Raw genomic sequence first — 21,484 nt, forward strand, 5'->3', positions numbered from 1 at the left:
TAAAATATATAAATAAATAATACAATTTTTTAATCCAGTTATAAAATAAGTCATGGAGACAATGTACAATATGGTGAGCACAGCTAGTAATACAGTAGTGCACATTTGAAAGTTGCTAAGAGAGTAGATCTTAAAAGTTCTCATCACAAGAAATTGTAACTATGTGTAGTGATGGATGATAACTAGACTTATTGTGGTGATCATTTTGTAATATATACAAATACGGAATCATTATGTTGTACACCTAATATGTTATATGTCAATTAGACCTCAAAACAAAACAAAAAAAACCTAATGCTGTATTATCAAGTGCTGCTAGCTGAGGTATAGCAAAAATCCGGCTAAAGAAGAGCCCCACAGAGACTGGAGAATAGTACTCACAGGCAGAACCATTCTGATGCCTCCCAATACCAAGCATCATGAGCTACACTGAGATTATGATGGCCCAAAGATCCTATAGGAAAGGGACTAAGAGCCCAAGAAGGCACAGGACAATCAGAAAGGCAGAAGAGCAGAAAAGTGCCAGATTAGAGACTGTCAATGGTGATAGCTGGTCAACCACACCACAGGAATGTCAGAGGGTGAAACCTGAATTGTTTTCAGTCAATGATGAAGAACATTTAAAACATCATCCAAGTGAAAAGGTACTGCTAAAAGAAAAGGGTGATGATTCCAAGTAGTTTTCAAAAGAAAGTCTGAGAATGAATCACCTTTTAAATAAGCATTTTCTTCCCATATTTTCCCCAAACATGGTAACACGGTTAAATGGTCACTACTTACTAGTTAGTAAATGTTAAACGGTAAGTATTACTAATTAGTAAATATTTATAGTTTTTATAAATATTAATAATAATAATAAATAATAAATATTTACTAAATAGTTAATAACTATTACTAATTAGTAAATAAGAAGGAAAATGGCAATAACAAAACCTAAAAATAAAAATGACTTTCTAACACAAAAAAGTCTAAAATCAAACATTGTCTTTGGTTAAATCTGAAATGTGAACACATCCAAACCTTTTTTTTTTTTTTTTTTAAAGGTTTTATTTATTTATTTGACAGAGACAGACACAGCGAGAGAGGGAACACAAGCAGGGGGAGTGGGAGAGGGAGAAGCAGGCTTCCCGCTGAGCAGGGAGCCCAATGTGAGACTCGATCCCAGGACCCCGGGGATCCTAGGGACACTTAACGACTGAGCCACCCAGGTGCCCCCACATCCAAAGCTTTTAAAAAGCTTTAGATGATCATGTCATTAACCTACCTGAAGAGGCGTATACTTTCTTACTATCTGAAGAGAACGTGGATGCTGCAACCCTTCCATTAATTTTCATGCTACCAATCAGTTCTTTAGTCTGAAAGTATAACAAATATTACTTATCAAATTGTTAGGAGGTGCATGAAGAATCACACTGGGAATAAAAACAATCTAGTTCTACTCAACTTTGTCCCTATACTCAAGTTCTCCCCAGGTCCCACTGTGCCCCTCTGCTTACGAGGCGGATTTCAGGACACCTTGAGTTATGGTTCAAGACTATCCCTACACTAACGTCTTGCCCTAAAAAAACAAGCAACCACTAATAATGGTTCACCTTCATTGACAGCAAATGAAGATATCCAGCAACACCATTTATCAGCAAGAAGGACCCATCTGGAGACACTTCAAAGCTCCTCACTATCTTCTCTTTCAAACCTGAGAGAGGAGACAAATCAATAAGGATTAATATAATTTTCAATAATAACGTTATCAACACAATTGAGAATTTCTTTTAAAATATCTAAGTGCCTCAAACTAAACCAAAAGTAGGCTCAGATTCTGAATTAAGTCTGACCCCATGCATCACTGAGTATGACCCAAATATAAGGTCATTACCAAGTGCTTCCTTTTCTTCTCTGTCTTGGTTAACATTCACCATTTGAACTGCAGCCAGAGATTCATCTCTCCACAGAGTAAACATATCAACTAATTTTCCAAACGTAAACGGTGACATCTGTAATCAACTAAAAGGATAAATTTTACTTCTTTGTCACAAAGTTCATTACCGGGAGGAAAATACACGGCCATCAGAAACAGCTAAAACACAGAAACATGTAGAAACTAGTTGCTGGAGATGCCTGGGTGGTTCAGTCAGTCAAGTGTCTGCCTTTGGCTCAGGTCATGATCCCAGAGTCCTGGGATCAAGTTCCACATCGGGCTCCTTGCTCAGTGGGGAGCCTGCTTCTCCCTCTGTCTGCCGCTCCCCCTGCTTGTGCTCGTTCTCTCGCTCTCTGACAAATAAATAAATAAAATCTTTAAAAAAAAAAAAAAGAAAGAAAGAAAGAAACTAGTTGCTGGCCACCAACTAGACATCCCATGATGAAGGAGTCTATAGTCTTAACTTTGTGGATCCAAAAAGGAAAAAAAAAAAAAAGAAATCCACAAAGTGTCAGTGTATTCAAGAGTTGATTAGCTTCCCAAAATGTGACTCATGTAACCTAATCACATGAGCTAAGAATATAAACAAGAGAGTCAATTTACTTATTTACAAAGGGACGTGTTCCTTTTCCATGCCTAAAAGGCTCATATTGACCATGTAGAAAACTCCTTCCATCAAGACAGCTTAGTGAACAAACTTACTACTTAAAAAACTGCCTAATAGGGACACCTGGGTGGTTCAGTCGTTAAGCATCTGCCTTCAGCTCAGGTCATGATCCTAGGGTCTTGGGATCAAGCCCCATATCTGGCTCCCTGCTCAGCAGGAAGTCTGCTTCACCCTCCCCCACTCACCCTGCTTGTGTTCCTGCTCTCACTGTCTCTCTCTGTCAAATAAATAAATAAAATCTTAAAAAAAAAAAAAAAACTGCCTAATAGAAAGGATGCACATAGAATACATACCACTGGCTAACTCTAGGGAAGGGAAGCAGGTGGCCAGGGAGACGGAGCAGAGGAGACTTTTCCCTCTTTACCCTTTTGTACGTATTGGATTTTTGCACCATGTGAATGTACAGCTTGGTCAAAAAAAAAATTATTTCAAAAAATGTTTAAGTTGCTAAGTTAAAACATTCATCAGAATAAGTAAATGTAGAAAACTCTAGTGAGGAGTCCTCATTCCCCTACAGGAAAATGCTGTCTAAGGCTCCCACAGACCACCTCCATCCTAGGAAGTTTTTGTCTAGATGGCTCACAATCCTAAAAACTGGGCCTCCCTCCCACTCTAGTGCTGCCGCCAGAGACTATACCCTAGGTCTCTTGGTGGAAATCAATCCAGACACATATTTCCAGTTACTGGGGTTTATTCCTTCACTCTGAACCTACTCCTGTAGGTTCATCCCCCATTCTGGGCAAACCTTACACTCTTGACCACAGTATACAGAAACAGCTCCAAGCATAAGGAAAATCCCATCACATGAGGAAGCAGAGAAGGGAGACTAGTTCTAGCAGTGTGGGGCTGCAGCTGGAAACCCCCCAGACCTAATCCTACTGACACAGAACTGGACAGAAGGAATGCAAGAGACAACTGAAAGGCCTACAGCTGCGGACCCCACAGCCATGGACGGTTCGGACTGCACCACGTTATCGTCAGAGCAACAGGGAACCAAGTCCCCTCACACTGTGCAGACACAGACCCGGTGTGGCAGCAACAGAAGCCAAGTGCCGGAGGGCTCATTACACAGCACCTGCTCTCCGGCCGCAGGTGACCCCAAAGACCTCACGCTTGTAGCCTGAGCCGGCCTGTTGTTCTGAGGGCATTCAGGAGAGAGGGGTGTCTTCCAGAAGGAAATACCAGACTTGCAGCAAATAAGAGCAGGTAGTTGATTTAGGAATTAAATGAAAAAATAAGAAAGATACAGAATACCAGTTATACGTATACAGCATTTTGCTTTTAACCTCGCAAAAAGTGGTAGCAGATGCTAGTACTGATGCTGTAACTGCTTTTTACAGATGCTGAACCTTCCAAAATAGGAACCAGATAAAATTTATATGACCTTGAGAAAGAAGATACTTTAAAGATGTCAGATTTAAATCTTTGTGTAGTTCTGTGGATGAGATTTTTAGGTCAACTAAAGAACAAGTGAGAAAAAGAATGGCAATTTAATTACAAGAGTGCCAAATTCCCTAAGATGGAAGGACTTGCTGTGATGGGATAGATCATATGCTGCTCCTAACGATGGCGGCAGTTACCACTAAGTGCCACGAGGTGCTAAGTTAGGATATCTCTTTTGAACAAACTGATGGTGACCAGAGGGAAGGGGAGTCGAGGGGTGGGGGGGAAGGCTGCACAAGGTGATGGGAATGAAGGAGGGCACTTGTCATGATGAGCACTGAGTGATGTATGGAATTGCTGAATCACTCCACTGTACACCTGAAACCAACAGAACACTGTATGCTAAGTGGAATTAAAATTAAAACTAGAAAAATAAAACTAAAAAAAAAAATCAAAAAATTAAAAATGATCTCTTTTAATATTTAGGACCCTCGCCTTTATAGAAAGAGAAAGCTGAAGCTCAGATATTACCGCACCGTAACGCCTATAATCCAAATGGCTGCCTGACCAACGAATTTAATTCCCAAATGGTCAAATTCCTTGTTTACCTAAAACAAGATATCTCTCTGAAGAATTGTCTTTCTAAATGATGCAGCAGAAACTGGTTCTGGAGTCTCAACTAGTAATCTGGGGTTCTCAACCTTTTTGTGTGTCAGTCTGGGGAAGCGTATGGTCCTCTTCTCAAAACAATGGTTGTTCAAAACTTTTATAACCGAAGGAAATGCTAAACTTCAGTTATAGGTTAGTGAAAATAAAAATGTAATGTTTTTCCCATCTGACTTCACAAGCCTCTAAATTCTACCAGAGAATGTTAAGAGTCTGTGGACCCTGTTATGAACCCCATTGGGTTAATGGAACAAACCATCAATTCAGAATTCTTCAGAATGCATAAATTCTGTACTCCCCCATTTTTCAAACTTACATTTAAGACAAAGAGTTTGCAAATGTATAAGTTTGCATGTTCTAGCCAGTCAGCGATTCTTCCCTCTAATTCTAATGTCCTTAATTAATTTTGAGTTATTTATAGTGTTTTATACTGAGACTGAAAATAGTGTTCAACAACCAACCCCACAAAAAGAAATACATTTACTTTATCATTATCATTACTGCCAAGCTATGCTCACTGAGGAAAGAGGAAAAGGGGAAACATTGACAGGGCAAGATAAATGCCACATCTTGGAAGAAGCTGGTGATCAGATGCACAACTCCTGCGTACCCGCAAATCCACGGTAAACATCACTAACTGTATCTTGGCCAACCCCGGGTTTGCTTTTCCCAAGAGGATGCAAGGCAAGGGCGGACAAAAGCCCACTCCTTTTCATTAGTGGAATAATATGTGAAAATAGTTAACAACTACATATTGTTTTCTGCTTCAATATGGGGGAAACTATTTAAGGCTTTTCAATTCAAAATGAGGTCCATGGACCAGCAACATCAGCATCACCCAAGAGCTTGTTAGAAATGCAGAATCAGGCCCACCTCAGACCTACAGAATAACAATCTGCACTTTAGCCAGGTCCCCAAGTGGTTTTTATGCACATTAATGTCGGAAAAGCACTGGGTTAAAGCATGCTTAAACTCAGGACGCCTGGGTGGCTCAGTTGGTTAAGCGACTGCCTTCGGCTCAGGTCATGATCTTGGAGTCCTGGGATTGAGTCCCACATTCGGCTCCCTGCTGAGCAGGGAGTCTGCTTCTCCCTCTGACCCTCCCCTCTCTCATGTGCGCACTCTCTCTCACTCATTCTCTAATAAATAAAATCTTAAAAAAAAAAAAAGCATGCTTAAACTAAGAATCCACTTGGAGGGCGCCTGGGTGGCTCAGGTGGTTGAGCGACTGCCTTTGGCTCAGGTCATGATCCTGGAGTCCCGGGATCGAGTCCCGCATCGGGCTCCCTGCTCGGCGGGGGGTCTGCTTCTCCCTCTGACCCTCTTCCCTCTCGTGCTCTCTGTCTCTCATACTCTCTCTCAAATAAATAAATAAAATCTTAAAACAAAAACAAAAACAAAAACAAATCCACTTGGAAAGAACACCAAAGGTGTCAGGAAACACAGGAAACAGAGACTGGAAACACTGAAGATAAACACCATAAATGTTTCTGAAGTTGGCCTTGTTCACTTTGAACCATTAGTAGAAAAAAGGCTGTACAGAGCTTCCCCTGTCCTTTACAGCCCCAAACATATATCCAGTTTAACAGGGAGACTGCCAGGGAGCCACAGCTTTGTCAACACCCCCTCCCAAGACGCATAATGCTAACCCAGCCAACCTCACCACAAGGGCTTTGGTTCACAGAGGGTTCGTGAAGGTGTCACTGGATTATGTGGTGATGCGGGGAGGGAAATGCAAGGGAAGAACGGGGAAAGCAGAGGAAGATAAATTTTCAAATAATAAAGATTTTCTTAAGTAGTCTTTAAAATACATTACAATCTCCAAAAGCAGTACTTTATTTCTTTTAAATGTAAGCCAAAAAATCCATTGTAACAGACACTAGAAGGATAAGAGAGAATCCAAATTTCTTGAAGACCAGAGAGGTGCAATACTTTGAGGACTTGGGACTCAGGTCTTCTAGGTCCCAGGCGCTCTCTACTGCATCAACTGCTAAATAGACAGCCAAGCATCTGCAACTGCTTTTCTGCTCTGGGAGATACAGATTCCCAAATTCCAATGTTCCCAGAAGTGCTCAATAAAAAGTTCACTACTTTCATTCAAACACATTATCTCAACACAATGACATTTTCCCAATACTAAAACTAAAGACATTCTTAAGAATCCCATGGGGGGAAGTGGTTGTAAATACTGTTAAAGAACTCAGCCGTGGGGCTGGCAGGGAAGAGGGGTGATCAGCGAAACCTTACCTCTCACTTGATGCACAGGAATTAACTTTCCAGCCAGCATATCGTAGACATAAAGAACCTTGCTGTGGATGCTCGTGGCTAAAACCTCTTCTCCAGTAGCACTAAAACAGGCCTTAAAAATTGGAAACTTTTCCAAATAGATGCTCTGGATTTTAGGATTTGTTTTTCCATCAACCTATAAGGAAACGCAAAACATCCCTTTTGGGTATGTCCATAGACTCTGTGCCCTGGGAGTAAATACTTCTCACTCCAAGTTTCCATTTAAAAATGCACACCTGAAATAGTGACACCGCGTTATCCAGCGCGGCGACCATCACGACCTGCGCACGAGGATGGAATTGCACAGACGAGACCCGCGCGGTAGTAGGACGTTCCGCGTTAGCAGGGAGACAATTCTTCAGCTATGGAAAAAGAAAGCGAGAATTGTTATCAATTCAAATGGGTTAACATTCTTTTTTTTTTAAGATTTTATTTATTTATTTGACAGAGAGAGAGAGAGAGAGGGAGTACAAGCAGGAGGAGCGGCAGACAGAGGGAGAAGCAGGCTCCTCGCTGAGCAGGGAGCCCGATGCGGGGCTCGATCCCAGGACCCCGGGATCATGACCTGAGCCGAAGGCAGACGCTTAATGACTGAGCCACCCAGGCGCCCCAACATTCTTTTCTTTAAAGCATAAAGCATTTTAACATAACTTATGCTGAGAAGAAAGGACAACGGAATGGTAACGAGAAGACCACAGCTCTCCTACCAACTAGCAAGTCATTTTACTAAACAATAATCCATTTTTACCATCTTTCAAACGAGGGGATGAAATCGTTAAGGTCTTGGAGCATCAGGATACAGTCATTTCCCCATGATACACCCAAATAGGTTAGGAAACTGACGTCCAGAGTATATTTTACTTAAAACTGCTACTGTAGCATCTTTGCATTCATGGCACAAAATACGAGGCAGTCTGTAACATGCCATGGTTCTGTGTTTGGAAGAGACAGCTATGTTCTTCTCTCAGAATACGTGGTGCCTAATTTAAAGAAATAATGACCTCATGCATCATGCATTTAGACTATTTTCAGTTATCTCTTGGTTTTTACAGGTTGTTCTCTCTGCATTACAAACTCAATTATACGAAAAATAAAGTGAGTACTACGTGTATGTTTTGTTTATAACAAATGAAGTTAGATTTTTATGGTAACTGCATTTTCGGTGAAGGTGAATTTACCCTATGAAGAGCGGAGTGAACTATCTTCATAAGGTGGGGAGAAACACAATCACTGTCTCATAGTAATTTGCCATAATAGGGCTCCCTCCCCCATCTAAAGCATGCTACCATTTATAATGGGGAAAAATATCTATGCCAGAGAGAGATCTGGTCACTTAACAGATATTTAACTGAAGCACTGTGTTGGGCAGGCACTTCATTACCACAAAGAACAAGTCAGATACAGTCTAACTAGTGCAGACCACTTTAGACAAGATAGCCAGGAAGAACCTTTCTAAGTGTCACCTGAGCAGAAGGGTACCAATGGGTTGGCCATTAGCAGTGCTTGAAGAACAGAAAGGCAGGGGGAAGAGCAAAAGTTCTGAGGCAAGAAAGGACTCGGCGTGTTCAAGAAACAGAAAGAAGGCCTAGGGAACTTGGGTAGGAAATAAGGGGAAAACTTCTGAGATGAAGTTTCAGACATACGCAGATGCCAGATTATGAAGAGCAGCATACACCGTGATAAAGAATTCGGAAGTTTTCAAAAAGCTATGAAAAGTGACATGACCTGATGTTTTATTTTTAGAAGACCCCTCCTGGCTTCTACTAAATGAAGAATAGGAAGAGTAGAGTGGAAGTGGGAGACCAATCACGAAGTGACTGCAGTACACAAGGTAACAGAGGATGGCAGCATAAACCAGGCTAGCGCCCGTGGAAATGAAGAGAAACGCAGGAGAAATCAAACACAATTGCTAAAAGATCCCTGGGGATATAATTTAATCTTCTTGACCATTTCTGCGGAATAATAAATGAAAGCAACACATTTAATCCCACAGAGAACATGAACCCATACATTTGTAATCGGGAAGCACACTGGGTGTCAGGGGTAGTCAGCTGGAGAGGCCCCACTTTGCTGACTCTCACCTTTAAGATTCCTTTAGGAAGAGAGGTTGATGTAGATATGAAATTCCCAGTCCTTTGCAACAAATCATCTTCGTCCTCTTCACTTTCATCTAAGTCAAACAGACCCACAAGGCGGAGCTTTAGAATCAAGGAGATGGCCATTACCTTCCCCAAACGTCTGTATTTCAAACTTTGACCCCCCCCCATTCTAGCCTCCAATCTCGATCACTTTATTTAAACTGCAACTGGTAAAAGTAAAACAGAACAAATCTGAAAGGGAGGGGGAAAATGACAGAGTCCAATATATTTGGTTAAAATAAAAGCCTGACTCTGGAATGAAAGATAGACATTCACAGACAATGACTAAAACAGGATGAAAAAAAATAAAGTTAAAGGCCGTATTTAATTTAAAAAGAACAATTCATCATCATGGCAAAATTGGCAATAAGGGAGACAGCAGATCTAGCTTAACTCACATGAAAAAGGACTAGCACTGAGGGATCAAGGTCAGCAAACTGTGTATCAGAACTTCAAAGGGAGCTAACAGGGATGCTTTTCTCCTGATGATTCTAGTAAAGAAAGCCAAAAAGCTGAGCAACAATTTTAAAACACTCAGAGGGAGAAGAGGGCAAAAACCAGCACTAAAAGCCCTCTAAGGTTCTTAAGGGGGTCTGGTAAACCCCCAGGCTTCAGGTTGGGGCCACAAAAGGCTACACCAAGGAGTAAGGGTGAAATCAAAGAATTTTAAGAAAATCCTCCATGAACTGAAACCCAGCTTTGAATCCTTACAATCTCTCACTGGAGTAAGATGCTGCGGGATTGCTAGTGCCCCTTACCCAGCCACTACCCAGAAACAAACGTACAAATTCTCCAGAGAAAGATATCCTTGTCCTCTTGTTAAGCAACACTATTTTTTATATACAATGTCCAGCACTCAGGGAAATATAACTAGACCAATAATTACAAGATAATGTAACCTGCTTGAAAACCTAAGGAATAATAGTGTCCACAGGAGATCTAAATAACTGAGTTTTTCAGACATAAGCTTTTCAAGTATTATGTTTAATATGGTCAAGAATAATGAATATTCAGATACTGAACCAAAGAACTAGACTATTAAAAAAAGCAAATGTAAATTCTAGAACTGAAAATTACGGTAGTTAGGGCGCCTGGGTGGCTCAGTTGGTTAAGCAACTGCCTTCGGCTCAGGTCATGATCCTGGAGTCCCGGGATCGAGTCCCGCATCGGGCTCCCTGCTCGGCGGGGAGTCTGCTTCTCTCTCTGGCCCTCCCCCCTCTCATGTGCTCTCTCTCTCATTCTCTCTCTCTCAAATAAATAAATAAATCTTTAAAAAAAAAAAAAGAAAATTACAGTAGTTAAAATTAAAATCCCAGTGGGTATTTTTAACAGCCTACAAAAATTACCTGGAGGGACAATTAGTGGTCTGGAAAATGCATCAGAAAAAATATCCAGACTGAAGTACAGAAAGCAAAAAGGACAGAAAATGCAGAAAAGAACACAAAATACATTTAAAAAAATAAATAAAACATTGAACGCACATGTAACTGGTGTCCCAGAAGAAAAGACTGGAACAGAAACAGTATTTGAAGACAATCGGTGAGAATTTCCAAAACTTAAAAAAGACATCAAGCTAGATTCAAAAGCACTGTGAAGACCAAGCAGAATACAAAGCAAGCTAAAAGGACCTGGGGCGGGGGGGGGAGGGGATGGGAGATAAATGAACAAAACAGCAATAATAAAACAATCCGTCATATTAAGTAATTATTATTGATTTTTGAAGGCCTATAATGATTGTATTGTAATTATGTTTAAAGTGGGGAGTACTTCTCTTTTAAAGACACTAGATGAAATATTTATCGATAAAAATAACATGTTGGGACAACTGTGAGGCTGGGGGTTTGGTCACCACTGTGCCAAGAAGAAGTACATCTTGGACAAGTCACTTTTATCTTTTTGAACCTCACTCCCCTCACCTGTAAAATGAAGGTAGTAGACCAGGATATCCCAATAGTAGCAGACAGGCTAATGAGTGACTTAATCCATTTCTTTTTTCTCGTGGATACAAAGACAAACTGCATTTCCTGGGAGCCCATGAATTAGTGTGGCCTTGTGACTCAGCTCTGGCCAATAAAATCTAAGTCAAAGTACCATGTACCACTCCCAGGACAGGCCAATAAAAAGAGGCCAATAAAAGCCTCTTTTGGGTGAGCTGCTCACTCTTCCCCGTAAGCTGCCACGTCAACCTCTCGGGCAACTTAAAGCACACCATCTCCTTCTCACCACCACAATTTCATATGCTTGGAAAAAAACAACTTCTATTGGATAAATCCACTGGGACCCGGAAGGTTTTCTGTTTCAACAGCTAGCATAACGTTACCTATAATTACATGGATCCAAATGTTCTATGAAGGGGCACCTGGGTGGCTCAGTCAGTTAAGCATCTACCATCCGCCCAGGTCATGATCCCAGGGTCCTGAGATCAAACCCATGTCTCAGGCTCCCTGCTCAGCGGGGAGTCTGCTCCTCCCTCTCCCTCTGTCCCCCTCTCCCCCTGCTCATCTCTCTCTTAAATAAAGTAAAATCTTTAAAAATAAATAAAGTAAAATAGACTACAAATGCAGCATTCTAAAATGGGTAATAAAATTATATTTTATAAAGGAGGGCAAACTGGTAACCAAGGAGGTAAAAATCATATAATGGGGGCGCCTGGGTGGCTCAGTCGTTAAGCGTCTGCCTTCGGCTCAGGTCATGATCCCAGATCGAGACCCGCATCGGGCTCCCTGCTCAGCGGGAAGCCTGCTTCTCCCTCTCCCACTCGCCCTGCTTGTGTTCCCTCTCTCGCGGTCTCTCTCTCTGTCAAATAAATAAATGAAATCTTTTTAAAAAAATAAAATAAAAATCATATAATGTAAAAAAAGGTTAAAAAATAAGGGATGTTAAACTTGTTAAAAACCAAACTTGGAGGGGCGCCTGGGTGGCTCAGTCGTTAAGCGTCTGCCTTCGGCTCAGGTTATGACCCCAGGGTCCTGGGATCGAGCCCTGCATCGGGCTCCCTGCTCGTCGGGGAGCCTGCTTCTCCCTCTCCCATTTCCCCTGCTTGTGTTCCCTCTCTCACTGTCTCTCTGTCAAATAAATAAATAAAATCTTTAAAAAAAAAAAAAAAACAAACTTGGAAAGACATTTCTTCAACAACAGAGTTTTACAGGAAACAAGAGGTAAAATAAACTGTATCCTTTTTTTTTTTTTAACTGTATACTTTTTAAAGGTAGGACTACAGAATGTAGGGAGGTACATTTCAAAATCGGAAAAAATTCTAACAATTAGTTCTTAAGGAAAAGAGAAGAGGGAAAAACAGTCCAGTAAAGAGTACAGCATTATTCGACATGTTTAAGTAGAGGCTAAATTACCATCTAACAGATGTTGTAGAAAAACATTCTTGCAGTGGATAAATTCAGGCTATACCACAAAGCTTCCTTTAACCTCTAAAAGTATCTGGCTGGAAACCAGAACAGAATTTTGACTTAGTAACAGATTGAGTTTTCTAACAGAATGACAGAAAACAACTGGTTCTTTATATGGACCCCCTGCACCTGAATACCATAAGGCCTGGACTAACAGGAGCGGGGAGAAGGGAGGGAAAGGCAGGGGAGGTAATAGGACAGAGGCTCATCAAAAATCAAGGATGCTAAGGAGAGAGCCACTGCATTATGTGGGAGGATAGACTCCTATACTCCAGACTCTCTAAAGGACTTCAAAAGTCAATTCCAAGTCTAAAATGTGTAACTCCAAGCACCCAAATCAGATCTTGGTAAGCTACCCACATTTATAATACCTAAACTCAAGAATCTAAAAAGGATAAAGCCGTTATGGTACAAGCCAAACTCAAAACCTGGAGGTGAAAAATAGGTGTTTACAAAGTGACTCATCATCTGGGCCTGACTGGACATGTGTTATATTAGCTGCCAATGTCTTCAGAAGGGGTTCTGAATGAAGAATAGTTATTTTTCCTTAATCCTATGCCATAACACAGCACAGTTCTGTTGAGAAGCAAACATCATGAAATTCATCCCTTACTGTCCGTACAACAGACAACATGCTATTAAGTCAATCTTACACTATTGTAAAAGAGCTTCCCTCAGAGAATTGGTAGACTTCGAAACCAAACATTTAAAGGAGAAAAAAAAAAAAAAAAACATATTTGAAACACCAGGTTTTAACGAGCCTCATGAGAAAGCTCACAGAACAGAATAGGAACAGAGATTTATTTACTAACTTAAACAGAGATACCAATACTCACCATCTGAAGATGTTTTCCGTTTATTAGTCTCTGCCCAGGCAGGTACTCCCCCCATGGCATGCTGGAATCTAAACAAAAATACAAAATTCATTTTTGTGTTAATAAATGCTCACCGAGCTTACAAGATTAGATTAGCTCACCTTGAGAGCACGTATACAATCTCTGCCAAAGAAATTATTATGTTTAAGAACAGAAGGACTACACACACAGAATAATCCCAACTTGCCTATATGGGAAACTTTTGTGAACTTCTAACCGTTTCAACTAGTCTTGGATATAGGACACCTGGATACATATTTGTTAATTATTTTTGTCTAGTTACACGTCTGCTTATTTGTTCATATCAACACATCTCAGATCTTGGAACTAAGTAAAGAACTCTGTGGTTATAAACCAATGCTACAGTAATAGAGCACACAGTAAAACACATCTGAGAGAAAATGACCAGGTTGGTAAGAATGTATAAAACACAATCACGTATCCTTCGAATAAAATTGGAGCATTTCACTCAGGAAAAAGTAAGCTTTACAAGCATGAGAAACAGATTCTGAAGGGCTAGTTTCTGGAAGAGTGCAGAGTGTCATTCTAATTGTTTAATACAGAAGTACAAAGCCACCAAACTCAGCCCACTGGCCATAAACAACTAGAAAACTAGACAAAATACATGAAATTGTTTCCAAAAATTGGACAATAAACAACATAAGATTGCGATCCCTGAGAGAAAGGAAATAACAAGGTGAGCGCTGTCATCCCAAGATCTTCCCCTGAAGGCAATTTTTTGAGACCCTGGCACAGAACTAATGAGAAAAAGTCAGACCTGAAAGAGCCTGAGACAACTGGAATTTAAGGGGCAGTGAACAAAAGAAGAGAAAAAGAAAGAGCTCCAGGCGCCTGGGTGGCTCAGCTGGTTGGGTGACTGACTCTTGATTTCATGGTTGTGAGTTCAAGCCCCACATTACGGCTCCATGCTGGGTGTATAGCCTACTTAAAAATAAAAAAAAAAATTTTTTAAAGGATTTGCCTTATTAAAATATAAGTGAATAAAAAATAAAAATAAATTTTAGGGCGCCTGGGTGGCTCAGTTGGTTAAGCGACTGCCTTCGGCTCAGGTCATGATCCTGGAGTCCCTGGATCGAGTCCCGCATCGAGCTCCCTGCTCGGCAGGGAGTCTGCTTCTCCCTCTGACCCTCCCCCTTCTCATGTGCTCTCCTCTCTCTCATTCTCTCTCTCTCAAATAAATAAATAAAATCTTTAAAAAAAAAAAAATAAAAAAATAAAAATAAATTTTAAAAAAATGGGGGGCACCTGGGTGGCTCAGTCAAACACCCGACTCTTGATCGTGGCTCAGCTTTTTTTTTTTTTTAAGATTTTATTTATTTATTTGAGAGAGAGATAGAGGGAGAGCACAGAGGGAGAGGGAGAAGTAGACTCCCCACCAAGCAGAAAGCCTGACACAGGGCTCGATCCCAGGACTCCGAGATCATGACCTGAGTCAAAGGCAGACGCCCAACTGACTGAGCCACCCAGGCGCCCCTCGGCTCAGCTCACGGTCGTGAGTTCAAGCCCCATGTTGGGCTCCATGCTGGGCGTGGAGCCTACTTAAAACAAAAAAGCTCCAAAAATCTGCACTGGGGTCCACAGACATTTTTGCTGAATACTAAGCTGCACATTCAGAGGATGAAACTCCATGAGGTCAGGCAAAGAACTACGAGGGAGCCATAAGTTGCACACCAGAGTTGAGACACTTGAGTTCCAACCAGCAAGCGAAGGTTGGAAACTCAGAGCATTCAGTAGAGATGGCAAAAAGGGCATATCTTAGAAATGGGGCTAAACCAGCCTACAGCAAATGCTACTCTACAGCAAAACTAAGAACAAATCCTAAAAGGATCAAACTAATCTCTAAGCCAATCAAACGCCTGCCAAGACAAACTCATTAAAAGTACTCACTCATTCAATATTCACTCATTCAACACTCATTAAAAGCAAAAATCAAAATCCAGACATTGATCAACTTAATATTCACATTGCCCCAAAATCCAATCAAAATTTCTAGACATGCAGAGAAGCAGAAAAACATGAACCATAACCAGAACAAAAATCAGTCAAGAGAAAGACACAGAAATGACAGACATGACAGAAATAGGATACAAGGACTTTGAACTAGCCAGTACAAAGGAAAAAATGCTCAACATCACTCATTACCAGGAAAATACAAATAAAAACCATGATGAGATACCATCTCACACCTGTCAGAATGTCTAAAATTAACAACAGAGAAAACAACAGACGCTGACAAGGATGTGGAGAAAGGGGAAGCCTCCTACACTGTTGGTGGGAATGCAAACTGGTGCAGCCACTCTGGGAAACAGTATGGAGGTTCCTCAAAAAGTTAAAAATAGAGCTACCTTATGATCCAGCAATTGTACTACTAGGTATTTACCCAAAGTATACAAAAATAGATTCGAAGGGGTACATGCATGCTGATGTTTATTTATAGCAACATTATCATCAATAGCCAAACTATGCAAAGAGCCCAAGTGTCCATCGATTGATGAATAAAGGTGATATATATAACGACTGAGCCACCTAGGCACCCCATGAAGTCATTATTTTAAAAAATACATACATTTCCCAGCTCTGTTCAACTAAAAGAGCCTAGAAGTTATGGAAAAGAAATGGTTTCCCATATACAAATAGACAAGCAAGTAAGCAATATCATCACTGATTATGTGTGGGTGGTGGGATTACCAGATTTTCCAAAATTTTTTTGTACTTGTATTCCCTCTCCCTCCAAAATACTAAAACTTACACCATTTCTTCCAGTAGCAACACTCTTACTACTTCAAAATGGAAATCTCACTACCTAAGAAACTGTTACAGCCAAAGACTCAGTGAATCTAAATAAACCACTGATTATAAGTTACAGCTTGGTAAATCACATGGAAAAGGACACTTACTCTTCCTTAAGTCTCTTTTGAAGCTTGTCTTTTGAAAGTTTACTTTCACTGGCATTTTTCATCATATCTTTCCGAAACCGGTTGCTCATCATGTCAACCCTATTAAAAACAAAACAGTATGCTTTAAATGACTTTAAAAGATTCGTCGTAGCTAGTTGTTGCCTTTAAAAATCTGAGAACACATTTAATCAAATATAAGTCAAGATCTGTAAGGTACAGAATATCAAATACACATTAATTTTTTAAAAAAGATAAACATGTAATAGAGAATGCTCTGAAAAAATACCAATGAGTAATGACAAAAATCACACCAATTAAATAGTTATTTCCCACCCATTAAACTGACAAAGTCTGAAAAAAAGATAAAGCGTTGTTTATAAGAATGGAGTGAAATGGACACCTTTCAATTGGAAAGGTAAACTGGGAAAACCTCTTGGTCAGTCTGGCAGTTTTTATCAAGAATCTTACACATGCCTATGCCCTTTGATTAAGTAATTCTACCACAGAAAATTTTTCTTACAGAAATAATTAGAAAGGAAAAAATATTTGTCTCAATATCAACTTATCAAAGGGAAAAATAGGAAAGCCTATCTGTCTAATGATACCTATACAAATTATAGTTAATTCATGTAGTAGACATAACACAACCATTTAAAAACGTTTATAAAGGTTTTTATTTTTAAGTGGAGATAAATGCTTGCAAGACAATACATTCTCATCTCTTACAAGTATAATATTGAGTGTGCTAGGCTTTTTTCTAGCCTTTTCTCAGTTTCAGACATTGTGCTAAGAGCTCCACATACATTATTTCACTTAATCTCAAGAGCCTTCTGATATTACTATTATTACCTCCATTCGAAAGAGAAAAGGGAGGTTCCAAACTTGCCCTTGGTCACTTAGGAACTGGCCAAATTAAAAGGCAAACTCAAATGTGACACCGAACACTATGCTTTCTTTGCTATTCGATACTGCACACAAGAGAAGAGGGCCAACATGTTAACATCGGTTCTCCCTCGGTGGTGGGTTTATGAATGACCTCTTCTCTCTTCTGCTTTACAGTATTTTTTAAATCTTCACGTAATCACGTATTTGTAAAGACAACTTCTTTCAAACTTACAAAATAATTTTTTAAATATGCAGAGGATTTCTGGAAGAAAAATTAGGCAACCTACATTTCATCATCTTCATCTTCTTCATCCACCCAAACTGGCTTCTTTTGGAATAGAAAATTATCTTTTGCTTCATTCTCCACTTCCAAGTCACCTGAGTCTTCCTGTACTTGAACCTAGAGAAGACAAAATGCCCTCAAGCACTGAGTTTTTCAGCAGACGCACACACCTTACAGTTAGAGGTCTTGTAGAATGCTTTGCAGGCCCTCTGATGGAACAATGGGACAGAATACTACCCCAGCAAATGCTGGAGGCAGAAGAGAAAATGCAGAGATGAGAGAATGGCACCATATGCTGGACAGGCAGGTAGGACAAACAGTCAAGGAGCGAAAGCTGACATGCTGAAAGGAGAGGACCAATTAAGATGGGAACAACAAAAGTTGACAGAGGAGGAAAGGAGTTGCAAAAATCCCAGAACTACAGAAATCATGGGGCCAGAGGCAGACTAACATCAAAAATCACGTGATTGAATACCATAACTAATGGGCATTTCACATTCTTAGACACACCTCTTCTCCATCGTTCATAACCATTCTTGACCCCCCACCTTAAGAAAATTTACACTAGACTATCAGATCTAAATCTACACCACAGAATACTCCCAGAAGTTGAGCGTGAGCTTTCCCCAAAACCACTAATAGCCATATCCAAATATTTTCTTGCTCGTCTGTTATGAGCCTCACATACTGTTCCTTTTTCTTGAAATATTTTTTCTTGACTATGCAACTGTCCCAAAGGCCAGCAGTTTTCCATTAACAGTTCTCTATCTGCCAACGAGATTTCTGCAGCTTCCCTCATAAGCACCCAAAGGAAATACTGACAGTCAATTGACACTGGCCACTTGCGAGGTGGGCATTCATTTACCAAACGGAGTATTCTCGGTGAGGCTTTGCTTGGTCATGCTATGTAAAAGTTCCCCGACCTCTACACACACTCATCTTCCTTTCCCTAAAATGCTTTCTTTTTTTTCTTCTTCAGCACACATCACTGACATATTTGCATTTTACTTTATCTTCTTTTTCTGCCACTGGTACACATGCTCCAAAAGAGCAAGAGACTTTTGTCTGTTTTTGTCCATTGCTGTGTCTCCTCCATTGCCTAGAACAATATCTGGAACTCCCTATCTTGGAAGAAAAATCAGGTACAGCATACAAGGAATGATTACAAATGTCCCCAAAAAGTTATAAAAAAACGTGCAAGGATAAAAAAGGATGATAAAAAGCATGCAGGGTTTTCACTGCCAGAAAAACATACGGCCCCCAACAGACTAACAATGATCTGGTGAACAAATACAGGATCATTCTCAGAAGTTGGCCAATCACTTGGGAAGCTGTTAAAACCCACATTCTGATTCCATAACTCCTGAATCACGGGCAAGGTACTGAGGCAGGGGATCGAACGGCCACGAAGAAAGAAACACTGGGTTTGGAGAGAGCACAGTGGGACTGAGCCGCTAAAAATGCTCACGACTGCAGTTCGCTACACGTACGTGTAAAAGCGCCTGCTGGATACCAGGCGCAGGGGCTCCCCACCCCGGGGGGCGGAGAAAGGCGAGGTCTCCGCCCAGCGGAGACTTCCAGTCTGGCACCCGTCGGCGCCCGCGTTCTCCGGGAGCCCGCCGACCTGAGCGCTCCCGGCGCCGCAGGTCGCCCAGGCTCCGCCCCCGGAGGCTCACCGCCCACCGTGCGCCCCGCCCGAGCGCGCCCAGCCCGCGCGCCGCGGCCTCCCTCACCCGCGAGCCCTGCAGACGCCGCAGCAACGCGTCCTCGTTGTCCTCGACATCGCCGAACACCAGCTCTTCCAGGCACCGCTCCACGGCCGGCTTGTCCTCCTCCAGCGTCAGGCGGTTCCGCTGCCGGAGCCGTCTCTCCTCCTCCGCCGCGACTGCGATCGCAGCGGCCGCTGCGCTCGGCCGGGCCGGCGGTTTCCGCTGGGATGAAGGAGCAGCCTTTCGGGGCGGCCCGCCCGGCCCTGTTCCGGCTCTCCGGTCCGGCTTCGTTCGGCTCTTCCGGTCCAGCCTCACTCCGGTTCTCCGGTCCGGTTTCGTTCGGCTTCTACGTTCCGGCGGCATCGTTGGGTTGGAGAAGAAACGCAGGCGCTCACGTGGAACCTCGCTGCGCGTGCGCCGAGGTTGTTGGATTTCCGCGGCCGCTGAGGCCCCGCGGGGTCGGAAGGAGCCTGCGCGGTCTGTTAGCACGTGACCAACACTCTCTCCCTACGTAGCGCCCACTCCCCTCACCAACCCCTCCCCGTAGGGGAGTTCCTCCGGGAGGACCAATCTTCCGGGTGGAGGGGGAAGCGGCGTGACTGGAGTGGAAAATTTTTTCCAACACAACTTCGCAGCTGCAACTGATTGAAAGGAGCACAAGAAAGCGAGAGTATAAGCTGGGATGACTGAATGAAACTTCCACTTTTCTTCCTGACTTTTTAACCACTCGACTTAACACCAGCCGCGGTTGCCTTTTCCACCCCCTCGTCTTGGTACGGCCCTTGGAGTACGGAGCCTGCAGAGGGTCCCACGCTGGAGGAGAGAGAGAGGAGGGTATGTAGGGAAGTGGGCCAATCGGGGCGCGGGTCACGGCGCAGGCGCGCTGGGGAGGGAGGGCTATGCTAATGTTGTTGATATCCTGGGGCCACCCGAGTTAAAGGGGGGAAATCCGGGGGCTGCCGCAGCCGCCACCGGTCTGGGCCCAGCGGGGGCCCCCCTGTAGTCGCCGTAGTCCCGGGGAGAGGCGCCTGCCCCCAGCTCGGGGAGGGGGCGCCGCGGGCCCGGGGAGCACGGACAACCCCTACCCATGAGGCCCTGATGGAAAACACAAAGGATCTGGTGAGAGCCGAGCGCGGCAGCCGCTTTGTGTGCCAGGTGGGGGGGACGCCTGCAGCTCCCCGACCCCAGGAACCCCTGCAGCTCTTTGACCCCGCTCCCAGGCCTGTTTCTCCATCCCACGCCCCCTCAACCTCCAGAGTCCCCCTCCCCCTACCGGCCGTTAAACGATTCGGGGGTTCCCCTCCCCCCACCCCCTCAGCCCCGGACTCGGCGGGGTTCTCTCTACTCCCTCCACTCTTTGGGAGAAAAATTTTAGAAGAAAGTTTTTCTCTGCGTCCCGCCCCCCCCCCTTCAGCTCTGGCTGGTGGAGGCGGGGGGGGGCGGGGGGGGGGGCTGGATTTGAGACTTTTCCTTTTTTAGCCGTCCAGGGTGGGAGAGTGGAGTCCTCACTTGCCCCAGAGGGGCCTAGTTTGGGTGCTTTGCGGGGGAAGGTGCCTCTCCGCTCCGGGGCGAGTGCCGCGAGGCATTTCGCACGTGGAGGTGGAAATACTGAAAGGGGGCGGGGTGGGCACGTGTGGGAGTGGTGTTTGGGAAGCAGCCACCTGGGCCGCTTCTTTAAAAGGGTTCTAGGTTGGGGGGCTTTCGGGACCATTGCGTTCTCTTTTGTGAAATAAGAATCCTAACGTTTCAGAGTCGGAAGAGACATTAGAGGTCACCCAAAGCAGCCGTCCCCTCTGCAGCCTCTCTGACAAGTGGTATGTAGTCTGGCATTTGCTTGAACCCTTACCAACACTGAACGCTCTCTGCTGCCCAGGAAAGCCCGTTCCGTTCGAATTGTTGTTTGCATGCCCTTATTACACCCTTCAGTCTCATTCATGTCCTTGTTAAGTTGCTCCCTTTTTTACTTCTCAAATTTTCTCTCACATCCTCCTCACCCACCCACCGCTCATTGGCCTATATTCTGTGAGCCAGGAGAGAACAGCAGGGAAGTGGAGGAAGGAGGGTTTGAGAGATAGTGAGGGCCAGCTGAAAACTTCGCTGGGTCATTTTCAAATGCGCTGGCTTGTATGTCTGAGAGTGGTTGATGTTTTTCTACAGGAAGCTTGGGAATTACAGTCTGGGATTTCATGGTCGTTTTCTCTCACTAGTGCATCTTTTCGTAGGTAGAAAATTCAGCAACACCTCTGTATTTCTCCTCTCTCAAAGCACATTTGCTTGTTGCCTAAATCACTTTCCCTAAAGCTGCCTAAATTGTCTTCTGGGGATGGTACTGAAGCTGTTAGAAGCATCTCCTGG

General features: G+C 42.9%; 2 protein-coding genes across 5 annotated transcripts in view; one reads left to right on the top strand and one right to left on the bottom strand.

Annotated features, from left to right (window-relative positions):
* Positions 1–19,634, bottom strand: part of UTP18 (UTP18 small subunit processome component) — a 40,876-nt gene extending 21,242 nt beyond the window's left edge. The window contains exons 1-9 of the mRNA XM_021704510.2: positions 19,154–19,634; positions 17,425–17,537; positions 16,253–16,351; positions 13,296–13,363; positions 8,999–9,087; positions 7,154–7,279; positions 6,879–7,053; positions 1,593–1,693; positions 1,265–1,355 (exon numbers count right to left, since the gene is read on the bottom strand). Of these exons, the coding sequence (XP_021560185.1) occupies positions 1,265–1,355; positions 1,593–1,693; positions 6,879–7,053; positions 7,154–7,279; positions 8,999–9,087; positions 13,296–13,363; positions 16,253–16,351; positions 17,425–17,537; positions 19,154–19,492 (1,201 nt within the window). The 5' untranslated portion in view covers positions 19,493–19,634. The remainder of the gene's footprint in view (positions 1–1,264; positions 1,356–1,592; positions 1,694–6,878; positions 7,054–7,153; positions 7,280–8,998; positions 9,088–13,295; positions 13,364–16,252; positions 16,352–17,424; positions 17,538–19,153) is intronic.
* Positions 19,366–21,484, top strand: part of MBTD1 (mbt domain containing 1) — a 71,712-nt gene continuing 69,593 nt past the window's right edge. For all 4 annotated transcript variants that reach the window (XM_021704506.2, XM_021704507.2, XM_021704508.2 and 1 more), the window contains exons 1-2: positions 19,366–19,963; positions 20,880–20,943. The gene's annotated coding sequence lies outside the window, so the exon portion shown is untranslated. The remainder of the gene's footprint in view (positions 19,964–20,879; positions 20,944–21,484) is intronic.

The sequence above is a fragment of the Neomonachus schauinslandi genome, chromosome 15, assembly GCF_002201575.2.
Source record: "Neomonachus schauinslandi chromosome 15, ASM220157v2, whole genome shotgun sequence".
Lineage (NCBI taxonomy): Eukaryota > Metazoa > Chordata > Mammalia > Carnivora > Phocidae > Neomonachus > Neomonachus schauinslandi.